The 17,841-nt window shown below is 23.1% G+C and overlaps 2 protein-coding genes across 7 annotated transcripts in view; both read right to left on the bottom strand.

The window, feature by feature from the left end:
* Positions 1–762, bottom strand: part of LOC127290634 (endoribonuclease Dicer-like) — a 47,697-nt gene extending 46,935 nt beyond the window's left edge. For 2 of the 3 annotated variants that reach the window (XM_051319334.1, XM_051319337.1), the window contains exon 1: positions 344–762. The gene's annotated coding sequence lies outside the window, so the exon portion shown is untranslated. Of the gene's footprint in view, positions 1–126; positions 229–343 lie in introns of those variants that run through there. The other variant, XM_051319335.1, reaches the window with a different exon arrangement.
* A 2,548-nt stretch (positions 763–3,310) lies between these two features.
* The window catches only part of LOC127290630 (calcium release-activated calcium channel protein 1), a 36,874-nt gene continuing 22,343 nt past the window's right edge, over positions 3,311–17,841 (bottom strand). For 2 of the 4 annotated variants that reach the window (XM_051319326.1, XM_051319328.1), the window contains exons 2-4: positions 7,675–7,862; positions 6,159–6,287; positions 3,311–5,246 (exon numbers count right to left, since the gene is read on the bottom strand). In XM_051319326.1, coding sequence (XP_051175283.1) covers positions 4,719–5,246; positions 6,159–6,287; positions 7,675–7,830 — 813 coding nt within the window. In that variant the 5' untranslated portion in view covers positions 7,831–7,862 and the 3' untranslated portion in view covers positions 3,311–4,718. Of the gene's footprint in view, positions 5,247–6,158; positions 6,288–6,726; positions 6,792–7,674; positions 7,863–14,409; positions 14,747–17,841 lie in introns of those variants that run through there. The other 2 variants (XM_051319327.1, XM_051319329.1) reach the window with 2 other exon arrangements.

Here is a 17,841-nt window from a genome sequence, read left to right as displayed (position 1 = left end):
GAAAATAATGTTTTGTGATTTTTCTTTAGAATGTAAATAAAAAATGTTTCTTTAATAAGTAAAAGATTATAACGTTTCCAATAAGAAATTATATTATCGCTAAAAATGTTAAAAAAGTTTACGTACAATTTTTATCTTAGCCAAAAATATTCGTGTTGTGAAGAATATGAAACAAAACACTTTTTACGACATTTTTTTCTTACTAGAAAGGTACTTCCCCTCGTTTTTATCTCATGCAATAACTAATTATGTGTGTGTGTGTTCGTATGTAAACATTCTTATGAGTAATATACTGATAAATTTTATTGGTATTTAAAAATAAAATAAAGATTTGCACATATACCTTTACTGTTGATTCATCTGTGAATTTTTCAAATATAAATCATGGAGATTATTAAAGAGTTACTGTGCTTTTATTTTTTTTTTTTACGTAAATTTAAAAATTACTGTAAAATTATTTTATTCCAAGAAAATTATTTCCCACAATACAGAGAGACATGCCGCCAAAAGCTTAACTAGCAGACGATTTCTAAAACTGAAAAGAGATGGGTAGGTATGCGAAAAAAATATTATACCATTAGGGTACAATCACACATCATAAAGGCGCTTTGTAACTATGTGACGTCTGGCATATTGATTCTAGTAACATACCAACGTGACAAACCTGAACTATACATAATATTACTAAAAGAGAAATTATTTCTGTTGGAACTTGTAAATTTAAATATGAAAATTTTTAATGTTTAAACTTGTAAAAATAACCACACGATAATTATAAATAAAAAATTAATTAATTATTAATTATTATCCATCCATCTTAAATAAAAATAATTTCTATATATAAATAACTAAGTCAATATTAGAATAAAATCTAATTTGTATTAATAAATAATATAGTAATTAGAAATATAAATTATAATAATAATAGTAATAAACTATTAATAGATATAAAAACCGTTAGAAATAAACTATAAATAGAAATGACCTTGGTCAAAGCAGAATTGCGTAATATGACGTTACAAGGTTATATGACGTGGCATCATTTGATTGGACGAATCAATGGGCGGAGCTACCTCCCCCAATTAAGTAGTAGTGGGAGCTAGGGTGCTATTTATTTTTGCGAATTAATAAATAAAATTGGTTTTTTACCCAAAGGGGTTTTTCCAATTAAAAAGAACGTTTATTTATTTAATATTTTAATATTTATTTATTCAAAGTGAATTGGACAAAAATTCAAATCAGTGTCCGTTTTCAAACGGTAATTAAGGTACAAAGATGTTACGAGCCAAGTTGTATATTTAATTGCGCAAGCGCAATTTCACTTGGTTATTTTGTGGATTCAGCCTTAGTGTTAATCATTAAAATGAACCGGGAAAGTTTAAATAATTACACAATTAATTTCCGTTAAAACGGAGGGAAAATCCTCTTGAAGACGAACAATAATAATTAGATAACGAATTAACCAATTATTAATTGTTCCGACTTCTAGATTAAAACCCAAGCTTTTATTAAATATAGAAAGAGACAAATACAAGGTTGACTTGGAGCGAACTCGACAAGTCGAAGGCAAGATAAGATCTGACGTAAAGCATAAAGTACAAGTAGTGGAGAAGCGCTCAGCTGTGAGTCCATGTGGCTTCTTTGCGCATGCTCTTTATATTTTCTTATTCTATGCTGTTTCCAGCAACACTGCACTGCACAACACTACGTATCTTATTTACTATACACTTTACTAATTATATATTTCAAGGTATATCTTATACATAATATTTATTATATTATAAATATTATAATTAACAATATAACATACTCATACGTATTAATGTAATAATTAATTATTATCTTGTTATTGTGTAAATAACACACACACACACACACACACCACGATTATATATTTAATAATGTTCTATAGAGAAGATGATGATTTTTAATTTATATTTTTAATGTAAAAATCTAGTTGATATAAAATATTTCTTTACAAATATTTTATCCTTTGTTTGATCAATACGTGACTTTTCTCGATTTAGCGAGTCTACATGTGTGTCTGGTCAACATGTGTTTGGTGTCCTGTAGAGAAAGGACCACAACTTTTTCAAGTGGATTTTTTATGATCTTTAAGGGTTTTTATTTCATGGTTGGGATTAAAGGAAAGTTAGAATCATATTTCTTTTTGCTATTTTACTTAATTTATGACTTTTCTTAGAACTGTTTATATTCTTTGATTTGAGAATAAGACTTGAAAATACTTAAAGCGTGAAGATATTATTTTACAATTAAGTTAACTTTTTATAGTTTCCTCAATTGCTAAATTTATGTGAGAATAAATTCTAGAATACAAAATATTAATTATTTAATATTTTGAATATTTATTATTTAGCGCGTAAGTATCGTTAATTCGAGATATCGATAAGTTATTCGAGCGAGAATATAGTCGCTCGTTACAAAGAATCCACTAAGTCGATTCGATATATCGAATATCGAAAAACCACCTTCACATCAAACCCAGGACGTGACAGTAACTAGAATTCACAACTTTAGTAAAAAAAATTTCTTCGTTTTGCATTTTCCGACATACACAAACCTTGATTGGTTGTCCACAATCTGATTCATTCCTTGTGGACAGCCAATTAGGTTTGTGTATTTCGAAAAATGCAAATTGAAAAAAATTTTTTACCAAAAGTGTAAATGTACCATTATTCAATTGAAATAAAATTTAAGTTACGTTTACAATTTTCTTACAACAAAACCAATAAACACTGCGATACAATCATAACCTCAAAAATTTAAAGTTTACAATCATAATTACCAACGAAATTATATTATAATAAAATTTTTTATTATTTATTTATTAATATTTATACCATAAGGCTGCTTTCACAATAGCTAATTTTTATTTTTTCATTAGGAAATTTAGAAAATTCAAATATATGTGACGCGCACTAAACAAAAAGACATAAGAAGAAATAAATTATAGGTTATGTTTATGATTGAAATAAAAATATAAAAGAAGGGGATCAGTTCTTTCTTTATCTTAAATAAATACAAATTTTTTTTCAGTTCCCTGCATTTTTTTTTATTATTAATTCATTAAATCATAATTGAAGTACTCAAAAAAAAAAAAACAATCAATAATAAATATAAATGTCATGACCTATATAATACTGCTACAAAAAATTATTTCTACACAATATGAAGATTCATAAATTACAAATACACTTATTTTCTAAAATAATGTGTATAAATTCTTCTTCTTTTTTATTTTTTCAGGTAGCAGTCAATTCGGCAGTTGATGTTTTTGTCCTTATTATTATTATTTTTTTTGATATACAATTAACGCTTATCAAAATTTATCAACTAATCAATAATAATAACTAATTAATAACTGTAATAATTAATTTATTAGAAACATTATTAATTAATTATTATAATTAATTTCAGAAAAAAATTATTGCATTAAATATACAAACTAAAGGTTAGTTTCCATTCTCCCCACTCGTTATTTCGTCAACTACCGCACCCTGCTCTAGGGAAACTTTAGTAACCTTTAATTTTAACAATAGTCACTAAATTTTCACTAGAGCAGGGTGCGGTAGTTGACGAAATAGTGAGTGGGGACAATGGAAACCAACCTAAATTGAATATACTTCCGGTTTGACGGCATTTTGAATAGTTGTGACACTTCTATAATAAAATTAGTTTGTGGCGTATGATGTAAAGGCAAATGCACAATAGCTTCGCGAAAGACTTTCGGAAATTGTGAATTGGCCTTTACACCTTACTAATTTTATTATAGAAGTGTCACGACTTTTTAAAATGTCATCAAACCGGAAGGCAGTTAGGATGTATATTTCACTACCGACTGAAATCTAATATATAAAGACTAGTTCACTTTTCGAATATGAGAAGATAATCAGCCTTTATATAAACAGGTTAAATTTCAAGTTTCCAAAAGAATCTTGAAAAAACATTAGGCACAGTTTACAGTTCGATATATCGAGAAATTGCAGAATTGTGATTGGATAGTATCGAAGAGAACAATATATCGATCTTGTAAACGTACCCTTAAGAAATAAGGAGGGGGGGAGAAAGGCCCAGAAACACAAAATAATAAAAAAACATCAATAATAAAATAGAGATTCGATTCAATACAATATTTAAGTCCCTATGCACTGTAAGGAATGTGTAGAAATTTTATTTACAGAGATTCGAAACTCGAATATTATTTTCAGCGAATCGAGCAGTCGCTTTTTTCCGGTTTTTGTTTTCTAAAAAAAAAAAAGAAAAGTGGGGAAATTCCCCTCTCACTGGAATCGATGCAGTCTTTAAAAGAAGGGATAAATTTTTTTTTTAAAGTAATTTTTTTTTTAAAGTTAATTCTCTGCTTTTGTGAATTTTATCGTTCATAAAGCAGAATAGAAGGGGAACGTCAGATAGAAAAGAACAGACGATATTACTGTCTTTTTCTATCTAGTGTTTGCGTTTCTATTCTTAGGCCTTAGGCTGTGTTCACATGACTGGGTTCGAACGCAGTCGTGTGAACACAGCCTAAGGCCTAAGAACAGGAACGTAAATACTAGATAGGCTTTAGGCTGTGTTCACATGACTGGGTTCGAACGCAGTCGTGTGAACACAGTCTAAGGCCTAAGAATAGAACGGGAACGTAAACACAAGATAAAAACATTTTCTTTTCTTTCTTTTTTTCTTTAAAATAATTTTTATCAAACAATATGGGTACTGCCTTGAAGTGTATTAACTCCATTTCTTCCGCCTTCAGCGTCTGAGAACTCAATTTGTTCTTTAAGCAATTCAAGTTCCCTGATACCTGACACAGTAACCTCATATTTATGTGTAACAAGACTTCTATAAAAATGAACAGCGAATGCAAGAAATATAATTAATACCGGAATAAGAACAATACACGCTGACCATGCGGCAACTTCGGAAAAATCATAAAATTTCACCCAACATAAAATTGCAATTTCCAAAAGAAATAACAATAGTCCCAATAATGTTGAAAATGCCCATGCAACTTCAATATACCAATGAAGACGTTCATGTGGCGATTCATGAACAAGACTGATACTATGAAGATTGCAAACTGCTTCAATGTTTGGTAGAATGCATGTTGATATCATTAATGCCAACATATGAACAGCAACAAGAAGTGTGGTGCAAACGGCAAAGGCAATCAGCATTTCTTTTGGCACTTTTGTGTCCGAGTTCAACTGCACTTCAACCATGGCGACCTGAAATTGTTTTTTTTATGAGCTCTTATTTTTTTTTAATAGTGATCCAACCCTGGCAGTGTTTTGCTTAAGTATTTGTTTCAATATTTGAGCTCTGGTTGGTTTTTTCTAATAGTAATCCAACCCTGTTAATGCGGTAGTGTTTGCTAGAGTATTTGTTTTGAGCTACTGTACAGTAATAGTTGTGAAGGCACCTTGTTTGTCAATAGGTTGTCATGGTAACGTACGAGAGTAAGAGGGACAGAAAATTTAATGTCTCTCATAAAGATACAATGGACAAATTAAAAATTTGCATTAATGTTGTGACGGTACCCTAATGTTCCTGGTAACTTCCAAAAATATTAAGGTACTATTGCAACTTTCCTGGCAGCTTGCTTGCCTGCAGGTTGTCATGGTAACGTACAAGAGTAAGAGAGACAGTAACAGTTGTGAAGGCACCTTGTCTGCCAACAAGTTGTCATGGTAACGTACAAGAGTAAGAGAAACAGTAAATTCTCTGTCTTTCTTACTCTTGTACGTTATCATGACAATCTGTTAGCAGAAAAGGTGCCTTCACAACTGTTACTGTCTCTCTTACTCTTGTGCATTACCATGACAACCTGCGGACAAGCAAGCTGCCAGTAAATTTGCAATCGTACCTTAATATTTTTGGAAGTTACCAGGAACATTAGGGTACACTCACAACGTTAATACAAATTTTTCAATTTTTTCAGTGTGGCTTAAGGCTGTTCTACAATAACCTTTTTCTTTTGTCATCGGTAATTTTCGTAATTCCCCAGAAAAAATACTAGTAAGTTACAAAAAAATACGTTAAAAAAAACAAAAAGGATGGGGGAAAACTTCTCAAATGTGACACTCATAAGTAAATTCCAATAGGAAAATATAAATTAAAAATAAAAATATAATAATTACCATGGCAAAACCAGAGAGAAGTGCCGAAGTTTTACTCGATGCTTTAAGTTTTGCTCTGCTGAGTTGAAGTTTCCTCCAAGCAAGATATCCCGGAGTATGAAGGCCATCTCCAGATTGTGACATCTTAGACTAAAAAAAATTTTAATAAAAAAAAATGGAAAAAAGAAAAATAATTTTTAATTAAAAAAATTAAAAAAATTTTTTTTTTTTAATTTTTAATCGAACTATTGGAATAAAAAATTTATTTTTCAATTTTTTGTTTTTTTTAAAGGGAGGAAATATTTTCAAAAAAATTTAAAATCTCCAAGAAATATATAAAAAAAAAATAAATTTTCTTTAGTTTTAAAAAAGGAAAATTTTTTTTGGAGTTAAAATAATTTTTTACGTTTGTATAAAGAAATTAAAATAAATTTCTATTAAATGCAAAAAAAAAAATTCATTGGAACTGTAAATTAATGAAGATAATAATAATTTAAAAAAGAATTATTTTTTTTTTTTTTTTTTATAGAATTGTTAGTAGCGAGAGTTAAGTATAAAGCTCGTGTGTTGAGCAATTAGAAGAACATACCAAATTGTTGTGCCAACAGAGGAGCTTCTAGCAAGTCCCACGTAGGACAAAAAAACCAACAGGTGCTGAACCAAACAAAAAATAACAATTACACTAATTAATGGAAAAGAAAAAAAATTAATAAAAAGAAGAAGAAGAAGAAAAAAAAGCTGAAATTAATGTTAGTAGGCCGTTAAGAGATAAAAAAAAAAAGAAAAAAAAATTCAAAGTGCAGAGAGAAAATAAAAAAAAAAAATAAATAAAATAATATTGTATAAAATATAATATAAAAAATAATATATTACATAAAAAATATATTATTATTTATATTTTATTTAAAATTTTTTAACAAAATTATAATTACAAAAAAAAAATTCCAAATTAATAATAGTTAAATAAATAAATAATTGTGCAAAAAGAGAAAGTAAAAGAGAAAGATTGCAAAGCGCAGGAATAAAAAAAAAATTGGAACCGATAATATTGTTTAGGTAGGAAATTGTTAGAAAATTAAAAAAAAAATTAATTTTTAATAAAATCCAATCAACTCCATATTATTTAATAAAAATGATATAAAAAACCTAAAAAAAAAATTGTATTTGAAACTAAAATTAAATTTTACTAAATTGAATTTTACAAATTTATTTATTTTTTCAATTTTGCAATTTAATTTTTTTTTATTAAGTTCACCCAGAGAAATTATATATTTGTCTCATAGTCTAATAAATATTTATTTGATTCAAATAAATTTTTATTAGATTCAAATAAATTTTTATTTGATTTAAATTAACTTTTATTTGATTCAAATAAATATTTATTACATTCAAATAAATTTTTATTTGATTGAAATAAATATTTATTTTATTCAAGTAAATTTTTATTTGATTTAAATAAAATTTTCCACGAATCATTAATTTTTTATAAATTAATAGTTACATGTCTATATACATATATAAATAAACATAAACAAACCTGGCAGTTATGAAATCTTTTGTGAAAACAGTGTCCGGTGGTGCTGTGCAAATGTGTAAGTGGTTGAGGATGAATTGAAAGGTGTGAGGAGGGGGGCGGTCCACCCTCCGCACCAAATACTGAATTTCGTCCAGTGCTCGTCGACCATACAGACATTAGGCCAAAATTTTATATCTTCTCCTTCGACACTGCGAAAAAAATATAAAAATAACTTTTTCAGCTTAGACAATTCATTTTTCTATTCAATAAAAATATCGTTCACATTTCAGATGTTCTACTATTAAGTATAATATCGATATATGATTCAATGCCATTATGTATCGACTTATCGTTCGATATATTGATTAAAAGTTCAATACATCGATTTTTAGTTGTTTACATCGATAGAAAGTTCGATGTATCGATTTATGGTTCGATATTTCGATTTTCAGTTCGACTTATCGATTCACACTTCGATATATCGATTAATAGTTCGACTTATCGATTTATTGTTTGATATATCAATTCATAGTTCGATATATCGATTGATTTTTTGTTATATCGATTAACAGTTCAAATTATCGATTTATATTTCGATATATCGATTAAGTTCGACTTATCGATTGTTTGTATCAATTAACAGTTCGATTTATCGATTTATAGTTCGATATATCAATTTTTAATTGTTTATATCGATAGAAAGTTCGATGTATCGATTTATGGTTCGATATAAAGATTTTCAGTTCGACTTATCGATTTACACTTCGATATATCGATTAATAGTTCGACTTATTTATTTATGGTTCGATATATCAATTCATAGATCGATATATCGATTGATTTTTCGTTATATCGATTAACAGTTCTGTTTATCGATTTATATTTCGATATATCGATTAAGTTCGACTTATCGATTGTTTGTATCGATTAACAGTTCGATTTATCGATTTATAGTTCGATATATCGATTATTAGTTGTTTATATCGATTTATTTTTCGATATATCGATTAATAGTTCGATGTATCGATTTATGGTTCGATATTTCGATTGGATTGTTCGATATATCGATAAATAATTCGATGTATCGATTTATGATTCGATATATCGACTCACAGTTCGATATATCGATGTTTGATTATTTTAATTTTATTTTTTAATTATTTTAGAAGAAAAGAAATGTAATAAAGAAAAAATTAATCACCAAAACAATGTTAAAAATTAACTTTCCTATGAAGTATGAGAAAAAAAATGAATGTATTTGAAAGAAAAAGGAGGAAAGGACTATTTTAAAGGTGTGAAACGTGAATGATTAAAGAACATCCGTTTCCTTCAAATAATTACAGGAAACTGAGAGCAGTGGTGCCAGGCTGCACACCAATTCCACTCCCACCATGCCGCCCGTGCGCCTCCCACCATACGGCCACACACACAAGTGTAAAGCGTGCGCTTACTCTTGTAGGTGTGCCTATTTTTCGTTTTCCTCATATTCGCCCGCTTCAGCTAAGCGACTATGCCTGTTTTTACCGACAGCCGGTTAATTTCACGCGCGAACTTTTAAATTCTTTATAATATAAATATACTTTTATTAATGTTTTTATAGATATTTATTAATAAATAATTAATAAATGATTAGTAATTAATTAATAAATAACCGATAAATAATTATTACATAACTAACAATAATTTTTAATTAATAAATTAATATTTAATAATTATTAATCAATAAATTATAAATAAATAATTGTACAAGCACAATTATTTTAACAATAATTTATTGATTAATAATTATTCAATAATTATTTATTAATTAATAATTATTAAATATTAATTTATTAATTAATAATTATTAAATATTAATTTATTAATTAAAAATTATTGTTAATTATGTAATAATTATTTATCGGTTATTTATTAATTAATTACTAATCATTTATTAATTATTAATTAATAAATTAATATTTAATAATTAATAATTAATAAATAATTATTGAATAATTATTAATCAATAAATTATAAATAAATAATTGTACAAGCACAATTATTTTAACAATAATTTATTGATTAATAATTATTCAATAATTATTTATTAATTAATAATTATTAAATATTAATTTATTAATTAATAATTATTAAATATTAATTTATTAATTAAAAATTATTGTTAATTATGTAATAATTATTTATCGGTTATTTATTAATTAATTACTAATCATTTATTAATTATTTATTAATAAATATCTATAAAAACATTAATAAAAGTATATTTATATTATAAAGAATTTAAAAGTTCGCGCGTGAAATTAACCGGCTGTCGGTAAAAACAGGCATAGTCGCTCAGCTGAAGCGGGCGAATATGAGGAAAACGAAAAATAGGCACACCTACAAGAGTAAGCGCACGCTTTACACTTGTGTGTGTGGCCGTATGGTGGGAGGCGCACGGGCGGCATGGTGGGAGTGGAATTGGTGTGCAGCCTGGCACCACTGACTGAGAGTTAAATGACACCGACAATTAGAAATTTACCATAATTGACGTATATGTAAATTATTTATTGCCATGAAAGCACAACATTCTTGGGATCATTAAAAGATATATGTAATTTCATTGTATAACGTGAATGTAATATGTATATATTATCCATGCAAAATGGCAATTTTCTCACATAATTCGTTTTAATTTTCATTCACAAAAAAAAAATGAAAATTATAACATTTCTTTTATTTATTAAATTTATTTTTTTTTTTAATTTACTTTTAAAATAATTAAATTGATTTTAAATAAAAATTAAGACAAGCTGTAATTTAAAAAAAAAAATTCAATATATAAATAAGAAATAAATACAAAAAAAGAATTTTTTTTTTTTAGAAAATTTCCAAATTTAATTAATTGGAAAATAAAGTTTTGCAGAAATTAAAAAAAAAATTGAAATTAAATAAAATATTGCAAACTTTAATTTTCGATATTAAATTCTCGCATTGTAGAAATAAATAATCTTTCGAAATAAAGTGGCAAAGACAAACATAAGAATAATTCTTAATCCGCTGAGAAAATCTTTTCTAAACATTTACTCAGGGACAATATTTCTCTATTTGTCGAGAGATTAGTAAATTATACAGTCGTTTGTTCTTTTCCGATTTTTAATTTCACAATTAACAAACAAAAAAATCTCCGTACAATATTCGATTTTTGTAAAAAAAAAAGATACAGCTTTAATTTATTTTGAATTAAAAAAAAAAAAAAAAAAAAAAAAGTGTTTCAATAATATTTTAATTAATTTTTTATTTGCTAATAATAATTTACTAAATAAAATAATTATTTTTCATGAACAAACATTATTCAAAAAGAAATTTTAATTTCAAAGCTGTTTATGAATTAACAAAGTAGTAGAATTTTTAGGTTAGGAATCGGCAACTGCATAGTAGTGCCAACCATGTAACACAAAACTGTAGATAATGGCGCTAAATTTAAATTTTTTTAAAAAATATATTTGATAATTTATTAATTATTAATTAAAGAAATAATTAAATAATAATATAATAAAATAACAATATACTAAAACAATATTATATTAAATTAAAATAATAATAAAATTAAATAATAATTATTTTCTTCTCAGTGACGATTTATAATCAAATAATTGTATCATTTTACGAGTATTTCAGAAAACGATTCATCGAATAAGGACAAATAGACCGAGACGAGAACAATTGATTATTTTCATTACATCATCGATTGGAATTCGTAATTTTAATTTTCTTTATTTATTTTTCAAATTTTTTTTTTTTTTTTGTATTAACTAAAAGAATTAAAAAAATTTATTTGACAGAAATAATAAAAATTTCAATATAAAATTAGAAAAATATATAAAAAAATAAATATAATAATAAAAATTTTAATAAAAAATTTTTAAAATATACAAAAAAATAAATTAAAATTTCAATAAAAAAAAAATAAAAAAAATTTTTTTATAAATAAAAGAATAAATTTTTTCGATAAAAACTTTAAAAAATAAATAAAAGAATAAAATTTTCAATAGAAATAAAAAATAAATAAAGAATAAAAATTTCAATAAAAATAAAAAAATATATAAAAAATTTAAAAAAATTTTAAAAAATATAAATAAAATAAATTAAAAGATAAAATTTTCAATAAAAATACAAAAAAAAAAAACAAATAAAAGTATAAAAATTCAATAAAAAATTAAAAAAAATAAATAAAATAAAATTTTTAATAAAAAAATGTTGAAAAAATTAATTAAAGTATAAAAAATTTCAAAAAAATATATAAAAAAATAAAGTCGATTTGGCGCGGTCGTTTAGGCGTTAGATTATATGTCTTAGGTTAGGTATAGGGTCATGGATTCGATCCCCGAGGGTTGTAAATTTTAATTTATATAAAAAAATAAATAAAAGAATAAAATTTTCTAAAAAAAATGTAATAAATATAAAAAATTTTAATAAAAAATTTAAAAAATAAATAAAAGTACAAAATTTTTCATTAAAAAATTCAAAAAATATAAAAAAAATTAATAAATTAATAAAAATTTTTAAAAATAAGTAAAAGTATATAAATTTCAATAAAAAATTTAAAAAATATATATAAAAAAATAAAATTTTTATTAAAAAATTCAAAATATATAAAAAAAACAAATAAATTAATAAAAATTTGAATTAAAAATTATTAAAAAAAATAAATGAAAGTATAAAAATTTTAATTATTAATTTAAAAAATATATAAAAAAATAAAATTCTCAATAAAAAATTTAAAAAATATATAAAAAAACAAATAAATTAATAAAAATTTGAAGAAAAAATATAAAAAAAAATAAATGAAAGTATAAAAATTTTAATAAAAAATTTTAAAAATATATAAAAAAATAAAATTTTTATTAAAAAATTCTAAATATATAAAAAAAACAAATAAATTAATAAAAATTTGAATAAAAAATACAAAAAAAAATAAATGAAAGTATAAAAAATTTTAATTATTAATTTAAAAAATATATAAAAAAATAAAATTTTCAATAAAAAATTTAAAAAATATATAAAAAAATAAAATTTTCATTAAAAAATTCTAAATATAGAAAAAAAACAAATAAATTAATAAAAATTTGAATTAAAAATTATAAAAAAAATAAAATTTTCATTAAAAAATTTAAAAAATATATTAAAAAAATAAAAAAATTTGCAATAAAAAATATAAAAAAATAAATAAAAGTATAAAAATTTCAATAAAAAATAAAAAAAAAATAAATAAAAGTATAAAAATTTCTCAATAAAAAATTTATAAAAAATATATCAAAAATTAAAAATTCCAATAAAAAAATTTTTAAAAAAGTATATTGACGCTTTCGACCCTTGAATAAAGAGTGCCAGTGCATATAACTAAAAATACCAAGTGGTTTGATTGGATTGTCTCTTGCGGCTCGTGTACAAATTTAAATCACAACTCTCGTTACCTACAGAGACTCAGATTAATTGTGAGACAGGAAGCTCAATTACTCTATGCAATAAACTACTTCCTATCGCTTACTTTCAATCAGGCAGTAAAAAAATTAAACCACTTTTTATTTACATCCATCACGTAATTTTTATTTTCTTTTTCAATTTTTTTTTTTTTTTTATTAATTTCAATAAAAACTTTCCTCTTTCTAATTAAAAAAAAAATTGATTGCACAAGCAAAAATAATTTTTTTTCATGAAATTTTAAGAAAATGTTAATATAAAAAAAAAAAAAAAAAAAAACGCGATTACATTCCAAGATATTTTTATCATGCAAAAATTGAAATGATTTTTATATAACACATCGAACTTTCAAGATCAAGAATTGAGTTTAGTTGGCCGTGCGCAATGATTTTTCGGGGGAATTTGTGCCAAAGTCGAGGTTTCAATTAATAAATCTTTCAAAATGAAAAAAAAAAAATTCTCGCGCATTTAATTTTATAAAATAATCTTCACTTTCTCAATGCAAAAATTTCAGTCAAATGATTAAGAAAAAAAAAAGAAAAAAAATTTTTTAATTGTCATCTCTTGTTGATTTTTTAATCAGAATCATAATCAATTTTAATTGCGAATAATTGGTACGATGAAAAAAAATTGCTTGAGACTGATCGGAAAATCGCGAGTTTCGTTTTTAATTAGTTGATTTAAAAAAAAAAGGAAAAAAAAATTGATAACCAAAAAAAAAGGGAAAGTAAAAATAAAAAAAAAATCAAGTGAAACAAAATATTAAAAAAAAATACATATAAAAAAAACGGATAGAAAAATTATAAATATATAAAAAAAAAGAAAAGAAAACAAAATTGAAAAAACTAAAAAAAATGATGTAACAATAAGTAAAAATAAAAAAAAATAAATAAATAAAAAATTTAAACTTAAAAAAACAAAACATAAAAAAATTAAATTAAAAAAATAAAAAAGAACAAAATAAATTTTTAAAAATTAATAAGAAAAAATAAAAAATTTATTTATAAATAAATAAATAAATAAATTTCTAAATAAAAAACGAAATTAAAAAAAATTATAAAAATGAATAAAATTAAAATAATAACAAAAAAAAAAAATTTTTTAAATACAGAAAATTAAAAAATCGTAATTACAAAATAAAAATACATCATTATGGCGCGAATTTGAAAAAAATAAATATATATATATATATAAAGAAAAAAATATATAAAAACCAAAAATTTTGGACTTAATTTTTTTTTTTTGGGGGGGGGAAGGGGGAATAAGCATTAAATATATATTTATAGTTTTTACCATTTCTAAGTGAGAAGACCTTGAATGAGTTTGAGGCACATTTTAAAACATTTAAAAAGAAAAAAAAAATATGTTGACGTGTAAAGATTACATTAAATTTTTTTTTTGTTCGTTAAAATATTTTTTTATTAAAAAAAAAAAAAAAAGAACACTTTTTTTTAACTTTTTATTTATTTTTTGTTTGTCCCAACTTTAAACAAAAATCAAATCACTGACACATATATATTTTTGGTCACGGACAGCTGACAATATAATTTCAAATAATCAGTTCACATGCGTTGTCAATGCGTTGTCGTTGGACTCAGATGGTCGCGGCAACTAAACAAATCAGAAAATGACTATGTTTGTGTGTGTGTTTACGATCTGCCTCGAATATTGCCGAGAACAAACGAGCAATTCACATTTCAGTGAACCTCAATTATTATTATTATTATTATTATTATTATGATATATTACAGCAATTAAAAAAAAAATTTAATTTTTTTTCTTATTTTAAAGAAAAAAAACCATAATTTTAAAAAATAAAAAAATTTTCAAAATAATTTTTTTTTATTTATTTTTTATAATTTTTTTTTTAAATTTTTCATTAAAAAACAAAATTGAAATATTTTTAAAAAATTTATTAAATTAATTTTTGGTTTTATAAGGCAAAAATTGAAAATGTTTTTGGAAAATTTGAATTTTTTTCTTTTCATTTTCTATTTTTAAACAAAATTATAAATATTGAAAACATTTTTAAAATTCAAAAAATTATAAGTTTTTTATATTGTAAACAATTAAATAAATAAATAAATTATATTTAAATTATTATTATTATTATTATTTTTATTATATATATTATAATTATTTAAAGTATTAAAAAATTTTTTTTTAATTTTAGTACTTTTTTAAAAAAATTTTTAATATCTTTTTTTAATTTACTGTGTACAGAAAAGAAATTTTTTTTTAATTTCATAAATGATATTAAAATGAAAAATTTATTCAAAAAATTTTAAAATTTTCTCCAAAATTTAAAAAATTAATTTTTTAAAAATGTTAATATTATTTTTATTGTTAAACATATATATATATATAATATTCAATTGTCTCGAATAGTTGAGAATCGCTGAAACGAGGTGATCTGAAGAGTTCGCTGTTTCAAGTTCAAGGCAAAGAGCAAGAAAATACAGACTCGAAAATATTTTGTTATAACAAAATGAAAAATTAAAAAAAAAATTATAAATTTATATGAAAAAATATTTTTAAAAAAAGTTAATAAAATAATTTTTCTAAAAAATTAAAAACAATTTTAAATTTGTTAAATTTAATAATTTTTTGTTTTTATATTATATTTTTAAATATTTAATAAATCAAAAAAATTTATTTATTTATTACCAAATAATATTTATTAGATATATTTATTTATATCTGAATATTACAATAATAAATAATTATATCTTAAAATATGTAACAAAATTAATTGAAAAAAAATTTTTTTTTTCATAAAATTCCCCCTCCCTTCCCCTCTCTACGGCGATTTTTTTTCCGATAATTTACACAATATTTAAGAAAATTTGCATAATACAAAATTTTGCTTTACGAAAATAAATGAAAAATTTGGCAAATTGCCGTTAATTCTGTGAATGTGAAAAAAAAATACCAAAACATTTTTGATACACTTGAAATTAATTTCGTAAGTTGGCAAAAATTCAAATATCAACAATTTTTATATTCATTTTTCACTTCCTTCCAATTAGACAATTAATGAGTGACATTTCTACACTTGTCAAATAATTCAAAAATTTATTCTTTCCATGAAATAAATGAAAATATCGAATTTTTTTTTTGATTTTTAATAAAATAATTTTTATTTATTTCGAAAGAAAATAAATTTAAATTATTAATAAAAGAAAAAAAAATCTATTTATAATTCGATATATCGATTTTTATGACAATATAAAGTTCGATATTTCGATTAGAAATTCGATTTATCGACTTATGGTTCGATATTATATTCGATATTTTTTTATCGATATAAAGTTTGATATTTCGATTAAGAATTCGATTTATTGATTATGGTTCGATATATCGATTTATGGTTCGACATATCGATTGTTATATCGATATAAAGTTCGATATTTCGATTAGCAATTCGATCTATCAATTTATAGTTCGATATATTGATCGTTTACGTCGATATAAAGTTCGATATTTCGATTAAAAATTCAATGTATCGATTTATGGTTCGACATATCGATTATTTATATCGATATAAAGTTCGATATTTTGATGCACTTGTCGATTTATCGAATTATGGTTCTAAATATCGATTCACAGTTCGATTTATCGATTTATAATTCGATATATCGAATTATGGTGCAGATTAGGAAAATTTTAAGTCGATAAAGAAATTCCCGCAAAAATTTAGCAGGGACACAAACCTTTCTGTTGGTAATTTAAGTTTACAGGAATTTATAAAAAAAAAATATTTTTTTAACTTTAAGAAGAACAAATGCAAAATTTTTACATAGATATTAAAAAAATAAATAAATTGAAATTATTACGACATTTCTAATGTTTTTTTTTACGAGAAATTTTTGATGATTCTAAAAATTTACTAAATATAAAAATAAATTCGTGCCGGTACTAAAATTATTTGTTTTATTTCCTTTTAAAAAAAGATAAAAAAAAAAAATACTAAAATAAAAATTATTTCCAGATAATAAATTTTGAGTACAACTTATTAAATTTAAAAACGTAATAATAAAACGTCACGAATTAGTGTATTAAAAAAAATTATAAAAATAATGAATAAGAAATATTTGTCCCTCATTTTTTTCGCTAATCTGTAAAATATAATTTTTTATTATTTATTTTTTTTTTTTAATTTAAGGCTCTCGACAAATGTTCGATGAATACAAAAATTATGAGAACCTAGGTAAAATATAATAACGCATCACTATCAAAATCATAGAGAAGAAACTATCATATATGAATCTCTCGTAACACAAACAGGAAATTACGAATGTCAGTTCCTCTATATTTATGTATGGAGATACAAAAGTGAAGATAAAAACCTTGACGACACTTTTCCATACATTAAAAAAAAAAAAAAAAAAAAAAAAAATTGCAAAACTTTAAAACAAAGGAAACGAAAAAAAATTTCTATTTTATTCAAATTATAAAAGACATGAGTCATCTTAACCGACGCGAATCTTAATTTACTAAAGGCAAGTATATAAAACCGTCAAACAAATCAAAATGGAAATTCGTTACAAAAATTATTTAAGGAAAAATTCAACATTTTTTTTATCGAAGTAGTTTTCAATGTATTTTTGTCTACTGAATACGATACCGAGTCCCAAAGTTGTCTAGTACGTTAGGATTTTGAAAAAATACAAAAAAAACCCGTTTTTGTGGTTTTTATCCCCACTTTTCTCAAAATAATGACGT

The sequence above is a fragment of the Leptopilina boulardi genome, unplaced genomic scaffold (genome assembly GCF_019393585.1).
Source record: "Leptopilina boulardi isolate dan_hultmark-lab unplaced genomic scaffold, ZJU_Lbou_2.1 LbouV2_78, whole genome shotgun sequence".
NCBI classification, from domain to species: domain Eukaryota; kingdom Metazoa; phylum Arthropoda; class Insecta; order Hymenoptera; family Figitidae; genus Leptopilina; species Leptopilina boulardi.
Note: the sequence above shows the minus strand (reverse complement) of the source record. Positions and strands in the feature narration are given on the sequence as shown.